At 40.7% G+C, this 19706-nt stretch overlaps 1 protein-coding gene across 1 annotated transcript in view; it reads right to left on the bottom strand.

The window, feature by feature from the left end:
- The window catches only part of ARMC9 (armadillo repeat containing 9), a 1183007-nt gene that overhangs the window by 75780 nt on the left and 1087521 nt on the right, over nt 1-19706 (bottom strand). Inside the window, exon 8 of the mRNA XM_042457396.1 lies at nt 19347-19445. Coding sequence (XP_042313330.1) covers nt 19347-19445 — 99 coding nt within the window. The remainder of the gene's footprint in view (nt 1-19346; nt 19446-19706) is intronic.

The following is a 19706-nucleotide window of genomic DNA, read 5'->3' as shown; positions in this document are numbered from 1 at the left end:
AGGGCAGAGTGTTCCCATTTAGGATTGCAACCAACCAACCCAGGGCAGAGTGTTCCCATTTAGGATTGCAACCAACCAACCCAGGGCAGAGTGTTCCCATTTAGGATTGCAACCAACCAACCCAACTGCCTGCTTCCAGGATATTCCATTTTATTCCTTCTCCTGCTGTTTGTTTTCCACCAGCATCTGTGGCTCTGAAGCATGCAGAGCCCTTGGTTAACAATTTAAGGCTGTTCCTGTTGTTAATCGCTACCAAGCTAAATTCAGACTTATGGCGACCCTATGAATGAGTCTTGGAAGCTCAGGTCTCCCGTGACTTTCTTGACTGAGTCTTCCCATCTGGGATGCAGTCTTCCTCTTTTCCTGCTTTCCAGCACCTTATCAAGCATTATTATCTTTCTGAATGAGTCCTGTCTTCTCATGATATGGCCAAAGTACAACAGCCTCAGTTTAGTCATCTTGGCTGCTAGGGAGGGCTAAGGCCTGATTTGCTCCAGGTCCTTTATCTATCTTTTTAGCAGTTCATGTATCCATAGAACTCCACTGCATCATTACATCTGAAATAAGTTGATTTTCCTTCAGCTTTCTTCACTGTCCAGCTTTCACAAACATACATAGATATCAGAACTATGATGGCATGGACAACCCTGACTTGGCTATTCAAGAATACATCTCTACCCTTCAGGATCTTGTCTAGCTCCCTCATAACTACCCTTCCAAGTCTTCTGATTTCTTGACTTCAGCCTCCATTCTGATTAATGACTCAGCCAAGATATGGAAAATCTTGAACTATTTCCGTTGTCTTCATCATCTGTTTTAAAGTGATGCAAATCATCTGCGGCCATTGTTTTTGTTTTCTACATGCTCAACTGTAAACCTGCCTTTGCACTTTCAGGGAGGACAGCCTTCTTAATATTATTTCCCTGAACTGGGAAGAGGAGATACTTTTGCAGAAATGAGAATTGTCCAAAGCATGTCAATACCCTCCTCCTGTTTCTTAGTGGGCTAAAAGCAGTGCTTCTGGTGTGCATTTTCTCCAGTGTGCCAGGGATCAACATCATGTTTGTGTCCACTGGATACAACAGTTTCTTTCTTTCCAGAAACTGCTGTGGACTGGCATTCAATAGCTCACAGACCTGAACTGGTCTGCAGAATACCACTTTGAGTAGCACTGGTCTTCAACTGTCAGTCCTCGCCCCCACCATTGAAGGGAGTGCTATTATGCTACCACTGCTTGCATGGAGTGATTTCCCCCTTGATCTAGAACTGTAGCAGCTCCTGTGGAAGGAGAAGTGCTCAACAGGCAAAATGTATGTTTTGGATGTGGAAGGTTCCAGGTTCTATTTCTTGCATGTCCATTTAAAAGGGACACCTAGGGGGAAAGGAAGGAAGGCTCTATTTCTGACATTCTGCAGAATCACTATCAGTCACAGGAAAGAATACAGAACCAAGAGTCTGACCTCGCTGCCCATGGTAGTTTCCTGTGTTACTATTTGGTGGACATATAGGAAGCATATAAGCCTCACATCAGATATCCAGCCAGCATACCCTACAATGCACATGGTATTAGGCAAGCCTAGGAGAGTATGATGAAAAAAGACTGAAAGATTACAATGAGATATATATGGACTATTACAACCTACAAGGGAGAAGATCATCTGCCAGAATGGAAGCAAGCTGAGATTCTCAAGAAGCTGAAGTCTGCACATGGTATTTCACACTGGCCACAAACCTATCAGTATCAGCACGTTCAGTAAGTCCCCTTACACATGTGGTTATACTTTACAATCTTTGTGCAATCAACTTGTTCAATCTGTGGTTGTATAAGCAGAGTTCCACAAGTGTAACCATTTCACATGGGTCTAATTCCTATTGTTAGTGCTGACTCGGGCAGAGCCATTGAATCAAGTGAATTTACCTGTGCATTGACTCGTTTTTCATCAACTGATGGAATGGGTCTCTACTCTGGTTGAGACCAAGTGACAGGAATCTAGACATGCTAGAACATTCTTTTCACATTCTTAATTTGTCCATGCTTTCAATGCTGGTTTTGATTCACTGGGATAGCAGAAACAGTGTAGCATTCTCTGGCAAGCCCCGGGGATGCGACCCCTCCCAGGATAGCAATGTTTACCAAGATTGAGGTGTGATAATCCTGCTGGCAGACCACAGGATTATGACCCTTCTTCAGGGTGACAATGCTTTATCCATAATTAGCCCATGTTGATTCGGCGGAGCCAGTTTACACATCCTGCTTCCTTGCTAATTGGAATTCTCCTAAGTACATACTGGTCATTAATCTCGCAAATTGCTTTTGGGACAAACAATGAGATAATGTAAACATGATGTCAATAAAAGGTTCAGCCAAGACCTGGCTGGAGAAGCTCGTGCACCCCCATTCCTGTCTCTGCGTCTCTTTGCCGCGACAAAACAGCCTGGGTATATTTTCTCCATTGCATAATGGGACAACAAGCAAGCACAGTATCAGATACACAACCAGATGCATGGTGTTGTTATTCAGCAGGTAAGAGTGGTGTAGCACCACTATTGTGTATTATATGAATACAGATTTACACAGTGCAAACATAATCAAGGATCTTGTCACTGTGTTTTTTCTATAGTTGCACAGAAAGCCAATGGCCTCAACCTGTAGAAAAACCTTGTGATATGACTGCACAAAGGAGTCCCCTGGAAGCAGCCCTACTAATGCTTTATGAAGGAGGCTTGGACAGCTCTAAACAGAACTTTAAAAAAAGCAGGCCTGTTTCTGTTCCCAGGCTCTGGTTATGCCATAAGCTTAGCCAGCTAATATCCTCTCCTTTGCAAAGAATGTACTGGCTGTGGGCAATCTGGAACTATCACAAAGTTCTCTTGGGCTATGATGTCTGCATGCAAATAACCATCTGGACTGCAGAAGATACAGCCCAGAACCTGGTCCTTTGTAAAACTTTGCTGTTGAAGGTGGACATTAAGTCTATATGCATCTTCATACATACACATACACGCACACACACACACTATATGTAGGTGTTGCTAGATTCAGGTGATTAACAGGAAACTCTTGGGCTGATAACCCCTTTTTAAATAGTAATAATTCTTTCTAATGCATTTTCAAAACAAAGGGCTTATACAATTAATGACAGGTCCTGCCTGCAGGCTCATAATCTCTGGGACAAAGACAGATAGGGAAGGAAATGGTCTGCAATGGGAATGGAGGGAATGATAAATGTGGCAATTATCTTGGAAGAGACACTACAAGTTAACCTTTCAGGCCTCGCAATCAGTCTTTGCAACATTCCTCCAGAACATGTCATGACTGGCTCAACCTGTACTTGTGCCAGTATGTGACAAAACTGTGATCAGTACTATTCACCATGCTGAAATGCACCATGAACCACCACCAGCTTTGCATCGTTTATCCAGGGATATACAAGGGACAAGGAACTAAAGAGACCCAGAGGATACTAAAAAACAAAAAAAGCTTCATTTATATACCACTTCATACCAAACTAGCACTGTCTAAGCGGTTTACAATTGTAAGCTAATTGCCCCCAACAATCTGGGCACTCATTTTAGCTCCTTCCTCAGAAGGATGCAACCCTGAGTTGAGCTTGAGCTCTTTTGCTGGTACTGAACTCACAACCTTATGGTTTTGAGTGAGTGGCTGCATTACAGGCATTTAACCACTGCGCCACCATGTGCCATGTTATCTAGCCTGCATATTTTTTCTCTATCTGCATCAGGTCCTCACTCCTGGAGGCTTTCAGAAGCAGAAGTAGCCATCTCTCTTTCCCCACAATTTCTTTGGCTCTTCAAACCTTCTTGGGAGCTTCAAAATTCCTGGGAATGTTGAAAGCCCCTGGGAATAGGGTTGCCATAATTCTCTACTAAAAACCAGGGCAAAATGTAGGACAAAATGTAGACCAAGATGTAGCACACTGATAGGATAAAATTTAGGACATTTAAGAAAATGGAGGACTTTAAATGTCCTACATTTTGGGCTAAATTTTATCCTACCATTGTGCTACATTTTGGTCTAAATGCTGTCCTACATTTTGTCCCGGTTTTTAGTAGAGAATTATGGGAACCTTACCTGGGAAACAAGAATTCTCTCCATGTTATAATGAATCCTGATGCAATCTTCTTAAATTTGTATTTTCTCTCCTTCAAGTTGGAAACCAATGTCCCCCAATCCATTACAGCATACAAAAATGCACTGAAAGCTATGCTTCCTAATTCAAATCCATTAGTAAACTATGGGTTTGGTTGTTGTTGTTGTTTTGGCACACTGTGTGTTAATAAACAGATTCTCACAACTGCAGTTCAGCTATAAGAAACTTTGCCGGCCAGATGTATTGCTTTCATACATCTTTATACAGACCAATTACCTAAAAGACCTGCATCATCTTATACTACTCTCTGAAGTCACAATTTCAATCTTTATTGTATTACCTGTTGTTAGTTTTTTGTGGGTTTTTTGGGCTATGTGGCCATGTTCTAGAAGAGTTTCTTCCTGACGTTTCGCCAGCATCTGTGGCTTTGGCATCTTCAGAGAATGCTGGCAAAACGTCAGGAAGAAACTCTTCTAGAACATGGCCACATAGCCCGAAAAACCCACAAAAAACTATGGATGCTGGCCATGAAAGCCTTCGACTTCACATTACTTGCTGTTGTTTTTGTGTGCCTTCAAGTAATTTTCTATTTATGGCAACTCTAAGGCTAACCAAGAGCTGCCTTAAATCCCAGTTTGGGAGAAATGCAGGGTATAAATCCAATAAACAAGTAAACAAATAAATAATCACAGGCTGAGTGTGTGTGACTTGCAACCAAGCACATATTCAAATCCTGGTCTTCAGAGATGCAGGCTAATGCTCAAACCACTACTACTACTACTAATAATAATAATAATAATAATAATAATTTTTTGTATTTCCCGCCTCTCCCTGAGGATCAAGGTAGGATTACAGCAAAGAATAAAAACCACAATATAATACAAAATACAATATTATCTAAAAATACAGTCAGTAAAACAACAGCAATATTACTACCAATCACTAAAAAGGCCAAATCATCGTCAATTTTCCGTGCTATCAAGTCAGAGTGGGAATGTTCCATAAAATCAGCTATAAAAGGTCAGGGGGATAGGGCCGCCGGAAGAGATCCATCTTAAGTGCCTTTTTTAGACCACACTGGCTCCATGGCTTGATCGCATCCTGTTTGGATTACTGTAACGCACTGCACTCTGTGTTGGGATACCTTTGGAAACTGTTTGGAAACTTCAATGGATCCAAAATGCTGCAGCCAGGTTGCTGACTGGGACAGTTTTTAAGGATCATATATAACCCCTTGCTGGAACAATTCCACTGGCTGTCAATCCATTTCTGGACAGAATTCAAAGTGCTGGCTATGAACTTTAAACAAAGCTTGGGCCCAGACCTATTTGAAAAACCTCATCTCCCTAATGAGCAAACCTGTGCTCTAAGGTCTGTAAGGGAAGACTTTTTCTTAGTCCCATCACTGCACCAGGTATGTCTAGTGAAGAGACAAGAGAAAACCTTCTCAGTGGCTGCTCCCAAGTTATGGAATTCCCTTCCCTAGAAGACTCAGCTGGCTCCCTCCCTTATGTTTATCTGCCAGAATGTAAAGACTTTTTTAAGTTAAGGAAGCTTTTGATTTTTAGCGTGTTGCTGTAGATAAGGCTTTAAAGGGATGCTTTTAGGTTGCATTTTTTTTTAAATAGAAAAAGCTCATCTCCCTAATGTTTAGTTACGCTTTAACTTTAGTGTTAAGTTTTCTAACTATATTATGCTTTTAAAACATTGTACAGTGGTGCCTCGGGTTACGAAATTAATTCGTTCCGTGGCACCGTTCGTAACCCGAAAAGCCTTCGTAAGCCGAATTGCCATAGGCGCTAATGGGGAAAAGCCGCGATTCCGTGCGAAAAAGCCGAAAAAAGCACCAAAAGTTTTTTCGTAACCCGAAAAAACATTCGTAACCCGAAACAATGTTTTCTTATGGGATTTTTTCGTATCCCGAAAATTTCGTAACCTGGGTATTTCGTATCCCGAGGTACCACTGTATGCCGCCTTGGATCCCATGCTGGGGGAAAGGCAGAATATAAATTAAATAAATAAATAGATGAATCAATTACATTCTAATCCTATTCCTATAAATAGAATCATAGAATCATAGACTTGGAAGAGAACTTAAGGGCCATCTAGTCCAACCCCATCCTGCCATACAGGGACTCTCAATCAAAGCATCCCCCACAGATGGCCATCCAGCCTCTGTTTAAAGACCTCCAAAGAAGGAGACTCCACCACTCTCCATTAAGGGAATGTGTTCCACGGTCAAACAGCCCTTACTGCAAGGAAGTTCCTCCTAATGTTGAGGTGGAATGGTTTTTCCTATAGCTTGCATCCATTGCTCTGGGTCCTAGTCCCTGGAGCAGCAGAAAACAATGTGTGGTTGAATACCTGGGTTGTAACACTGTACCCCATCAGTGCATTTGAAGAAATGGATTTTCATCTATAAACACTCATGCTGTTAATCTCAAAGTGCTACTACATTCCTTCCAAAGAAGCATCTTTGGTCTTATTTCATTGCTTGATCTGCATGTATCTATCTTAACATTTGAACTTAACTGGGAAGAAATCAAATCCACAGCTACCTTAGATTGGACCAATGAGCATGTCTAACATAAAACAGTAGCATAAACGTTACCTACAGTTCAACAAGAGCATACAGCTGCTAACATGTGAGTATACAGAAGCAGAAATAGTAGAAATACCAAGAGACATTTCCATCATTAAGTATGTGTAGAGCAAGCCATGAGAAAGAACTTGGGATGTTCCTGGCACTTTTAAGACGCCATGTATGCTTCCTTCATAGATGCATTCTTCAGATCTGTCACCGTGTGATGCAGATAAAATGGCTTGCCATTGGAGGGTGATAGAGAAAAGTCAACACAGAGTGACTTTCTGTGCCATACTGTGGTGGTCTGTGGTGGTTGGACGAGGGGTTGTGGGAGACTAGGGTTCAAATCGCTGCTCAGCCATGGAAACCCAATGAGTTAAGTTCAACAACACTTTCAGCCTCAGAGAAAGGTAATGGCAAACTTCCTGTACAGAAAGCTTGCCAGGAAAACCTTAGGACATGGTTGCCTTAAGTTGGGAGCCTGCTTGAAAGCATGCAATAATAAGTGATAAGAAAACCTCGGGGTCGCCTTAGGGACACCCCAAGTCAGAAACGACTTGAAGGTACAACAACAATCACCACGTTTGTGGATCTTATTACAGTTTGAATACTGGCAAATATAAAACACATCTGAAAGATACAGAAAAAGATACGCACACAAACTGCATGGGAAAGACTGAGAGATAACAGGACTAAATGTAGGCTATAACAGTAATTATACAGTATCATATTTTTAAAAGCAGTGATATTCTAATTGCTATGCAGAAGATTTTTCACTTTACTATCTGCAATCTTGTGAAATGTTACTGGACTCAAAACATTTAGCAAGGTATAATTGCATTTTATAATAGATAATAAAAATAACTTTCATGAGGAAAGAGGATAAAGCAAAAGATTGTGGCTTTCCATGGAAGGAAGGTATGATATAAACAAGTGTTTAATTAAGACCCAAAGAGATTGCTTGATATCTGGCACTCACTGTAGTTTCAGAGTCAGGGTGCAAGTTGCTGATGTGAACTTTGGTGAAGCGAGATTCCTAGGAGGAAGGCTAGTGTACAACACAGGAATTTTCATTGAAACACACAGCTGCCTAACTAGTTACCAGAATTAAAGTGTCATGCAGAATAGGGAAAAAGACTCAAAGAGATGATGAGAACCAGCACGGTGCAGTGGTTTGAATGTTGGACTATGACCCTGGAAATCCTGGGTTCAAATCACAGCTCAGCCATAGAAACCCACTGAGTGATCTTGGCCAAGTCACACACTCGCAACCCCAGAAAATCCCACAACAGGTTTGGTGATTTAGCATCACCATAAGTTGAAAACAACCTGAAAGCACACAACAACAACAACAACAACAACAAATGGGTGATAGAACAAGTTATCTGTTGCATGCATGGCCCATATACAACATTTATATGGTAAAAAATACAAGAAGCAATTATAGTCTTTCTAGCAACTGCTCAAGGTCCAAAACACACTGCACAAACAATCCAGTTTGAAACTGCTTTAACTGCCCTGGTTCAGTGCTAGGGAATCCTGGGAACTATAGTTTGCTGTGGCACCAGAGCTCTCTGACAAAGAAGGCTACATGTCTCACAAAACTACAGTTCCCAGAACTCCCTAGCATTAAGCCAGGGCAGTTAAAGTGGTCTCAAACTGATTTATTTCTGCAGTGCGTTTTGGACCCAAGTCTTCCTAGAGAGGCCTTTTCTGAACAAGTGGGTTATTTCAGCAGGAGTGTATAAAAGTTATAGAATTAACCAATTAAATCACTTTTGGTTATTGATCTTACCCCATTATTATTATTATTATTATTATCTTTTATCATGACTTTCTCCCAAAGGACCCCGTTCCACTCATTAAAACAGTCCATCTGTTTAGCTGCACAGCAACTTTTATTTTATTTTTAATGTCATTTTAATACAGAAAACTAAATAGCTATGGGTGACAGTTAACATTTAAGAAGTATCCCCATCCCCGACACATAAGAGAGAGAGAAGGAGATGATACCCATTTCAAAATATGCATGCATCACCATTCAAGCAGACAGAAAATAACAACAAAAACCTTCAACACTTTTGGTTCCGTCATTCACAAATTTAAGCAGATTTTATCTGTTTAACTGATTTGTTCAGATCAAATCCACAGAACTGATTAATGCTGTGCAGTTAGGTGATAGGCCTATGTAACATGGAGGCTTAACCTGGTTGGTAGTTGTTCTGCACTTTCCCATGCAAGCATTCCAAAAGTACATTCCAAAAGTACATTTTGCCATACAACAGTTGTATGAGCAGAGCAAGGACCACAGCTAACAAACATATAAAAAGGACAGTAGATGTGAAAGAATGTGTGAGGCAAGTGGAAAGATTTTTTTTCAAAGGAAAAGAAGAAAGATGCAGAAACTTACATATTCATCACCACATGGGCTCATACAGCAATATCCCTTTTGGGGTAAACAGGCATACATTAAAATAAAAGAGATGAGAGGAAAGAGTTAGGAGATGTCACACAGAGATAGTCAGCAATATAAAGAAAAAATTAACATCCATCCATCCAGCCCAAATTCACCTTTATTAAGGAGTAAAGAAACCTCAAATTTTTGGAAAGAGATGTGCAACTCGGTTTTGATCCTGTAGTAACTGCACAAATTGCACCACTGGCATTTGTGTCTACAAAATACTAGTGAAGTGTTGGAAAAGAAGGTGTTTTCTAGAGGACAAATGACAGGCCATTTAGTGGAGCCAGACACCAAACAAAGAGTACATTGGTATGGGAAGGAGGAAAGACATCCTTACTTCTCCGCAACCATCTTGACTTGAAGTGAGAGGCTCCAACAAAAGGCACTAACCCTTTGTGCACAGGCTGGCCTTCCTCCAAGGTACTGAGCAAAGAACTGAACCAGAATATGCTATTTGCTGGTGAGGCAATTTCATAGCATGGTATAATAAATTTAGAAGGTAAGTCTTCTGGCTACTAGACAGTCCCTTGGGCAGGCAAAGAAACAGACAGTCACCAAGTTCTTAAATGAGTTACTTTCAATACTTACTTAAGGAGAAAGAACATCATTTGTATGTTCACTTCAAGGTGGGGGATTGTGGCAACTCACAAGGTTCAGTTTTCTGCCTCTGCAATATTATGGGAACCACACTGACTGACAAATATATAAAACAAAAATGAAAATCTGGAAATAATATTCCTAATTATTTATTTACAAGTTAAAAAAATCAGGAAACTCAGAGGAATGGAGCAATGGCACATTTATTTGTGCACTTTCCCCTGGTATCTGAATGTCCCAAAGTGTTGTGGAGGACTTTGGGCAAAAACATGTTTTCTGAGCAAAAAATAGGTTCCTTCACAGGAAATATATTTTCTGCAAATTATCATCAGCATCAGCATCATCACCCCATACATTTCTCCATAGAATAATTCCTCCACAACACTTTGGGACATTTGAATATGGGAAAATACTGTGAATAAATTTATTTTTCTACTGCAGCGGGGAGAAAACCAGAATAGTTTTTTATCCTCCCAAGCGAGGATGAAACAATCAAGGATTCACATCACTGTCTGGAAATGACTGGAAAGCGAATTCTGATTTTAAAAATGGATGGAATTAGGTTAAAGGGCTGAGTTTGTTTTATTTTTTGGTTTTTTAGCTCTACAATTTACTTAAAAGAAGAACAGCTTTTTTGGAGGGGGGTCTTTTTGCCAGAAAGAAGAAGCAAGCTGGAGAATGCAGAGGCATCAAGGGCCACACTTTGCTCATCCCTAAGTTTCACGGAGGAAAGGTACTGAACCCAATGGGAAATATTCTCTAATAAAAGTGCTGCAGAGGACCATGGCCTCATAAAGAGAAGGGTCTTATGTTGCACCTTATTTTCCTGTATTGAAATCCTTATTGATACAGGAGGCATCTCATGAAGTAGGAAGAGTTAAATACAGTTTTCCTTCCCTGAATTCTAAAAACAAAATGCCAGGATAGTGATTTCAGGATGCTCAAGGAGAGAGACTTCTTGTCACCACCTCCGCCATATGTACCCCTAACCTGGTAAAATAATAATAATAACAACTATTATTACTATTATTATTTCTTACCCGCCCCTCCCCATGCACCAAGGCAGGGAACAACAACAGAGAGACAACATCAGTAAAACACACATCAGTTTAAAAGAACAAATAAGATGTACGCATATAAAAACAATCCACATTTAAAATTCATCATTTAAAATTCACAATTTTAAAATCATCTTGATAAGCCTGCGGGAGGAGACTGGACTTTAATGCTCTTTTAAATTCAGACTGCATATCCCTGTGTCAAATTTCTTCTGTCAAAGGGTGGCTGAAGAAAAAGTCCTCTGGCTGATAGTTGCCAACCTAGTCCTGGCTGACTGGAGAAAACATCTCCTATAGGACCTGAGCATATGAGGCAGATTATATGAAAGGAGGTGATCCGGTAGGTAACCCTGACTCTTTTCTCAGGAGGCCTAACCTCTATTTCTAAATGCTCATCTGTAATTTTAAGTTATTACAATGCTAGAAATTTGTGGGCTCAAGAAAATTTTTATGAGAAGGCATACTTTTTTATTTTATTTTAGGGGGTTATGTCTTCATTAAAAAGAGCCAATGTGGTGTAGTGGTTTGGGCGTTGGACTATGACTTTGGAGACCAGGGTTCAGTCATGGCAACCCATTAGCTGACCTTGGGCAAGTCATATTCTCCGAGCCTCAGAGGATGGCAAAGGCAAAGCTATTCTGAAGAAACATGCCAAGAAAACCCCATGATAGGTTCAACTTAAGGTCTCCATAACTGGAAAATAACCTGAAGGCACACAACAACAAAATGCCTTCATTTGGCCCCACCCCATAGTTACACCCCTGCCTTCTCATCATATCTGCATAGACACCATCCTCAACAATGACAATCTCAATACAGTTGGCCCTCCACATTTGTTGGCTTTTGCAGATTTGATTGTTTGCAGTTTTGATTAATATGTTCTCTCTAGGAATCTCTAGGTCCTCCTCCAGCACAACTCTGCCACAGGTTGGCCACAGAGTTGTGCTGGAGAACCTACACGTTCCTAGAGAAAACACTTATCTAGGCATTTGTAGGTCCTCCAGCATGATTTTATGATCAACTTCTGGCAGATGTTGATCACAGAGTCGCACTGGAGAACTTGGAGATTCCTAGAGAGATGTTCTCTTCGGTAAAAAAAACAGTGGTTTTTTTTTTTTTAATTTATGTTTTTCCCACATTCATTATTACAGTATTATGTTATTTTCTTATATCCTGCCTTTCTCCCAATGTAGGGACTCAAGGCGATGAACAGCAGATTTAAAACAATACAATTTAAAAACAATACAACATTAAAATGTATAAATATAAAATTCAAAAAATAATTAAACCATATTAAAAGTTATGACTTATGAGTTAAAATAAAATATAATGTGTCCATGTCATATGCGGGCACATCTTATGCGGCTTCCAGCATACACTGGAAGCCACGCTAGAAAAAACCCTTTCGCACCCCGGAAGAAGTAATGGGGCATGCACCTGTGCCGCATATTGCGCCGCACGCATGAGCCCCATTTTTTCTAATGGGACTCGAGCATACACATTTCCCCCCCGCATAAGGGAAGGGACCACTGTATGTTAAAAATACAAACCTTAAAATTTTATTAGGACAACATTCCCAGCCCTTATCAGTTTACAAAGCCCTGCTGGCACAAGAATGCCTTTATTTGCAGATGGAAGGACAACAGGGATGGAGCCATCCTGGCCTCCCCAGGGAGGGAGTTCCAAAGCTTGAGAGCAGCCACTGCTCCCAACATTAACGTTCACAGGGGACCTTCACCCCTAACCCCAGCAAATGTGGAGGGTCCACTATACTGTTCCCAAAACAGCACAGAAAGAGGGTATTCCTTGCACCTGTAGTGACACCCCATTATGCAAGGGATATTTTGAGGAACAAGGAACACAAGGGTGTTTTTTTTAAAAAATTATTTTTATCCCGCCTTTCTCCCAAATTGAGACCCAAGGCAGCTGACAACATATATAAAACACGCTAAAGCAAGAATTAAAATTGTACAATTAAAATAATTAAAAATATTAAAAATTACAAATATAAAATGTAAAACATACAAAGTTAAAAATAATAATCTAAAACCAACCCCCCCCCCAACTCCCCAATAAAACCAAGCCTGTATCTCAAAAGGCCTGTTTAAATAAAAATGTCTTTGCCTGCCAGCAAAAGGCCAGCAGCCTAGTCTCCCATGGAAGGAAGGGAGTCCCAGAGAGTAGGAGCAGCCACTGAGAAGGCTCTTTCTCGTGTCCTCACCAGGCAAGCCTGGGATGATGGTGGGACCAAGAGAAAGCCTTCTCCTGAGGTTCTTAGGGCTCTAGGTAGCTTGTATGGGGTGTTGTGGTCTCTCAAATAGTTTGGACCTAAGCTGTTTAGGGCTTAGAGGTCATGAGCAGCACTTTGAATTGTGCTCAGAAACTAGCTGGTAGCCAGTGAAGCTGTTTCAGTACAGGAGTTATATGTTCCCTGTAACTGGCTCCGGTCAGCATACTAGCTGTGGCATTTTGGACCCACTGAAGTTTCCAAACAGTTTCCAAAGGCAGCCCCACATAGAGCACGTTACAATAGTCCAAACAGGATGCAACCAAAGCAGTGTCACTGTAGCCAGATCTGACATCTCAAGGAATGGGCGCAGCTGGTGGACAAGTGTTAATTGTGCAAATGCACTCCTGGCCACTGCTGGACCTGGGTATCCCGACTCAGAGTTGAGTCCAGGAGACACCCAAGCTGCAAGCCTGAGATTTCAGGGGGAGTGTAACTCCATCCAGCTCAGGTAAAGCCCCAATTCCCTTATCTGCCTTACAACTGATAGCCACTTCTGTTTTGCCTGGATTAAGTTTCAATTTTTTGCCCTCATCCAGTCCATTACTGACAGCAGACACTGGTTCAGCACAGAAAACAGCTTCCTTGGAGTCAGGTGGAAAGGACAGTAGTTAGCTGTCATCCGCCATACTGATGACACCACACCCTAAGTTTCCAGTAACACAGAGCAATACTACATGACAAGGTTCAAGTGCAGATTGACCGCTTTAGACTAGTCTGCTTGATATCAAAGTCCTGGCTATTAGCTTACAGGAAAGGACAGTAAGGTAAGTGCTCATATCTACAGTGTTCTGTAGATATGATAATGAAACCTCAATGATCTATTATTTCTTATTTGTTTTTGTAAATGTGAGGAGAGTACCAACCCTTCTAGGAATCAACAAATAACATCCTGCTTTAGGTAACCTCTGGGAACCCGCTGAACATAAATTGTTGCATGCAGACTTTCATGCAAAAATTGATAAATTATTTTTTAAAAATGCTTGTAAGAAAAAACAGCCGACAATGTTATCGCTAAGTGAAAATTAAAAGGTATTTACAGGAAATCCACAAAGAAAGTCAAAGACCAAAAAGACATAAAACAAGGAAACTAAACAAAAATAATACCTACAAGGGTGCAGCAAGAAGTATCTTTGTTTGAGTAATCGCTATTGATTTCACCACACCTGTATCTGACTTCTTTTTAATCAACAAGGCCATCCAAGATCGTAGTGAGACTATCTAAGTCTGGGTCTGCTTAGCTTCAGCAGATGGCATGACAACAGGCCTGTCTCTCTATGCAATCTTAAAATTATGGTATGTATTTTAAAATTCTGTAGCCAGCAAATTCTGAAGCAAAAGCCACTGAACTTGACAAACATTAAATTATGCAGACCGAGCATAAATTCTCATATTTTTGCACATTTTACCTGCCATTATTACTGTTTTGCATAACACATACTGTATCATCTGTGTTAATCAGTATGCAAAGGGATCTTGCTGCATCTTCGAAGAGCTGGTAGCATGAGCTTTCCTGGGCTCTCACGCTGCATGAGGGTCCAGGAACAGATCTGTATAAGCAGGCTGTGTATGAGAACAGCTATAGAAATGTAAAACCTGTGGTTATGGTGATGGATGACAGGTTTAGTTTCAACAATGGTCACTGTGGAACACGGCAGGAGAAAAGATGTTGCCTAAAGCCAAGGAGAGTAGATAAAAATATGAATGGTGGTGGGAAATGTTGGAATTGCTGTGATGCCCGCTGAGAATCAGAAAAGAGATGTGATGAACTGGCTGAGGGTAGTCTACATTTAAGTGTATTATGCCAATGCGAATTGCTGTGGATTTTTGCAAATTCACATCAGTGGCTAATTTGTCTTCACTTTCCTGCACAAATTTGCATGTATTCACATCTATTCACCCACCCTCTGCCGAAAATGCATAGCCACATGAATCCATGCAGAAGCACAAAAGTCATTTCTGACTTATGAAGATCCTAAAGTGAACCAACCGCAGGGTTTTCTAGTGAGCTTCTTCAGAGGGGTTTGCCATTGCCATCCTCTGAGGCTGGAGAGTGTGACTTGCTCAAGATCATCCAATGGGGTTCCATGGCTGAATGGAGATTCGAATCTGGTCTCCAATCATAGTCCAAGGCTCAGACCACTACACTACACTGCTCTCTCTCTCTCTGAATAATACCATCTTTAACTATTTGAAGGGACGTCATGTAAAGATGAAGCGAGCTTGTTTTTTGCTGCTCAGAGACTTAAGTGAGAACCAATGGATTCAAATTACAAGAAAAGAGATTCTACCTAAACATTAGGAAGAATTTCTTGACCGTAAGAATTGTCCAGCAGTGGAATTGACCAAATCAGAGGGTGTTAGACTCTCCTTTGGAAGTCTTTAAACAGAATTAGAGGACATCTCTTGGGAGTGCTTTAGTTTTGTACATCACAGCAAATCTATGTCACTTGTACATTTGTCTACTCCTCCAGAATCATCAGAGGTTGCTGCTGCCATGACCACTTTCCCAGTCTGATAGTTTTCAAGCCAGTGAATTCCCTAAAACGTTAAACACTGAGAACTTTAAATCAACATTTCCACAGTAATGCTACACGCTGTGTTCTCTTGAAGGTACGGTATTGACCTATTCATTAACAGCCACTTTCTTCTCAGCAAACTGACACACAGGTCTGTGTGAAAATTAAAATAAGGGCCTCCAGCCCCCGTCCTTACCATTTAACATTAAAGAGAATTTTGCTGTTTGCCCAATGGATGACTAATACACAACTGGAATTTAAACATGCACTAAAACAGAATGCATAGAAAAAGAAGCAGCTCAAGATGTTCCATCACATTCCTTTCAGCAAAGGATAACAAATTTAAAGATAAATATGAGAGCAACCTGAGTTTCATCTGCCTTTGTCTTGATGACAAAAGCAACACATAAAGAATACAGTATAAGGGACACCCTTTAGCTAGCAAGTCAATCTAGTCAAGATATTTATATCATGTCACCTTGAATACAAGAATTTCAAAGACTATTCAATGGTTTAACATTCTTTTTACAACCACCTTTCCCAGCTTTCTTACTAACTTCCAAAATATTCCTCAATAAGGAAATGGGGAGGTTGCCTTTGAAAAGTAAATTGTTAACTATGAGCATGTCAAATCAGGGGAATCTGGTTGTTTAGTCTTACCGTTATGATTTTTTAGAAAAGCAACTCTTGATTTCCTGTTTCTCAAAATATACCTATAGCATTTTTAGTAACTTTTAAAAAAATCTGAATCCTCAAACCACTGGCTTGTGCTACAAAACCTAGCTCCCCTCCCACCCACCTCACTGTTATCTCAAGACCTCCAACGGAACATAAGCTAAGACTTGAACTATGGTGATGTTCCTCCTCTATCAGTGAAATATAAAGTAACTTCAAAGTTACAGTTTAAAACTGCAAAAGAGTGATGTTCTCCTTCTTAATAATTTTTTTCAAATTTAGCTGATTCACCAACTATGCTTCTTTTTGGAGTCAAAGGGTTACCCATTGTCAAGCAGTATCTCGTAACCGCTTCACTAGTCTGCAATAAACCACTACAGGTAGGGCTCCCCTTGAAGAATATGGTAACCCAGTTTCTAACCAATGGTTCCCAAACTCTGGTTCTCCTGATGTTTTGGACTTCAGCTCCCAGAACTTCTGATGGTTGGTCAAGCTGGCTAGGGTTTCTGGGAGCTGAAGTCCAAAATAGACAGAGGACCAATGTTTGGTAACCACTCATTTTTTGTGTATTTTTCAGGCTATTAGGCCATGTTCTAGAAGAGCTTTTTCCTGTGGCTGGCATCTTCAGAGAATGCTGGCATGGAAGTGAGTGGGGTCTATATACTGTTGATTGAGAGGAGGTGATTTGCATGTTGATCTGCATATTGTTCTCTTGTTGAATGGCAAGACCTCAGGCGGTCTATTTAGTTAATGATCCATCATCTACTGGGAACCTCCCCCCCACCCTGGGTGGTTTTCATTTGCATTTGCTGGGTCTTGATTTTGGTGTTTTTCAGGACTGGGAGCCAAACTTTGTTTACTTTAAGGGTTATTATTATAAATTAAATTGTAAGGATGCAGAAAAGTTGGTTTGTAAAAGATAGATTAGCTATAGCGACATAAATGAGTGTTCTACTTGAAGATCAGAAAGAGATTAGTGCAGGAAGTCAATGAGACTAAGGGGAGGAGTGGGAAAAGGGATAATGTATGCATGTGTTTTCTTCATATTTGCAGTCCATTTCATTTTGTTTACTTTATAAGTGTTTTCTTTGACTTTTTTGTAAACTGATTTGTCAATAAAGTATTTTTAATTGCATGTTCACCTTGACTCATGTGTAATGAAACCCTAACATCCTCCAAAGGGGCTCTGCTATATCAAGGCAACCAATGGCTTCAATGCTCTGGGTTTCAGTCACAGTCTCACTTGGTGAGGACACAAGAAAGAGCTTTGGCGTCAGCTGCTCCCAACCTTTGGAACTCCCTTCCATAAGAAGCTAGGCTGGCCCCTTCCTTGCATTTCTAGTCAAGCAGCCTTTCAATATATAATCTTTGCCAAGGATGCTTTTATACAGGACATGAGTTCTATTTGTGTTTTTTATCTTTTGCATCGAATGCAATTTGATATTGTTCTCGCAAGATTATTTTAACTGGGTTTTTAAAAAAATTATTGCAAAGTTTTAAACTGATTTTATCTGTGAGCTACCTTTCTGGGAGAAAGGCAGCATAGAAATGAATGAATAAATAAATAAGTAAATAAGAAATAGTCTGAACATAAAGGAGCTATTCAAAGTGATGAAACCATACCCTGACATAAAAGGACCAGCAGTCACATTAAACTACATACTTTCCTTTTATTCCACAGATTATATTCTTCCCTGTTAAATATCTTTATTCCCAAGGGGCTCAAATGATCAAGGTTTCTACTCAGTGGTGTCTGAAGCAACCCAATAGTTAATCCACCCCAGCCCTGTTTCTGAATTGAGGCCCTTCTAAATTAATTCTTTGCAGCCCCTTCTGGAGAGAAGCCAGACAGGGCTACAAAAGGGCAGACTGGCTTGAGAGGAAGCCCAAGTCCATGAGCAAGAGGGAAAGTCCCAACCAATAAAGTGTTCCCAACTCCAGGGACAAAGTACCAAGGTAAAAAGAAGACAAGCAAGTTAAGCACTTAAGTGAGGTTGACAACATGATTATATGCCTCGGCAATAAACTCTTTTCCTCTATGAATAGTCTGAAAAATCCACCTTTGCTTTCCAAATAAACAAATTATAAAGGGGGGAAAGAAAAACTAGGGTTGTGGGGGCTATCTAGGCTATTACATAATGTATAGGTAGAGATAAGATAAGGTTCACCTTATCCCTATCTATCTACCTAACTAATATCAACAAGTATTTGTCTGATGAAGGGAAAGTATTTGCCTGATGAAAGGAAAGACAGCTGATCTGGAGAAGCTGAGACAGACAGGCAAGTTGGTGCAGAAGGCCTTTGGGAGCCTAATGCAAGGAAGGCAACAGCTCCTCTGCTGTCACAGAAGTTTCAGGGAAGGAAGGCGTTGTTCAGAGGGAAAAGGAGGGGAAAGTGTCCTTAGACTTTCTGTACCTTCCTAGAATCACCAAATAGACATGCAGCCCTGTCTGTTTCCACCAGGTAGATCAAGCTGGATCTGGGCAACCTAGTTAGAGTGAGTATGACTCACATTAACTGGCCTTGACCAAATTTATTCCCTTGCAAACCTCAGTTTCCTGTGCGTAAAATGAAAATATATAGTGCCCTATACCATGTTTCCTAAAGAATATAACAGCTTAAGAATGCTCTGAACATGTAAATGTGGCATGCATGTAACAGGGATCTTACACATAAAGCAACAATTTGATTTTATGAGAACTAGCAAAAATGATCTGGCTCAAAGCCACTAGCACAGTGATAGTGAACCTTTTGGAGGCCGAGTGCCCACACTGCAACCCCAAACCCACTTATTTATTACAAAGTGCCGTGTCCCTCTGGCTTTCTAGTAACAAACTCTGGCAAACTCTGTGCTGGGGCGACGGCACATGTGGCCACAGAGAGGGCTCTGAGTGCCACCTCTGGCACGCATGCCACAGGGCCGCCATCACTGCACTAGCACATCACAATACCATTACATGCACTTTTGAGAAGAATTGTGCTGGTAAAACTCATCTTATCTCTACCCACATCTAACTACCCTATGCCCACAAGATAGAGAACACTATACTTACAGTTCCAGGCCTTGTGAAGTCAATGCTGTGTGCTACAGTCTGTCTCATCTGGTTGCTAAACAAACGAACACAAACACTCTGTAGATCTTCTTGGGTAATCTAAGCCAGGGAAACAAACCAAGTGGGGAGTTAGAACTTTTTCCTTTGTCCTTAACCAGGGAACAGCATGGAGAGGACCCATCAAGAGGATAGAAAGAAGAACAAACCAAAATGAGTGAAAAACCAAGATTCCCAAAGATAGGAATATTCAAGTCTCACAGGAAAAACAATGTAAGAATTGACACTCTGCATTTATAGGGTATGGTGCTTTTCTGAATCTATTTCATGATGAGCAGCTGACTTTTCTCTTTTATCAACTGT

The sequence above is a fragment of the Sceloporus undulatus genome, chromosome 3 (genome assembly GCF_019175285.1).
Source record: "Sceloporus undulatus isolate JIND9_A2432 ecotype Alabama chromosome 3, SceUnd_v1.1, whole genome shotgun sequence".
Classification (NCBI taxonomy): Eukaryota; Metazoa; Chordata; class Lepidosauria; order Squamata; family Phrynosomatidae; genus Sceloporus; species Sceloporus undulatus.
The sequence above is the reverse complement of the archived record's forward strand: the minus strand, read 5'-3'. Positions and strand labels throughout refer to the sequence as shown.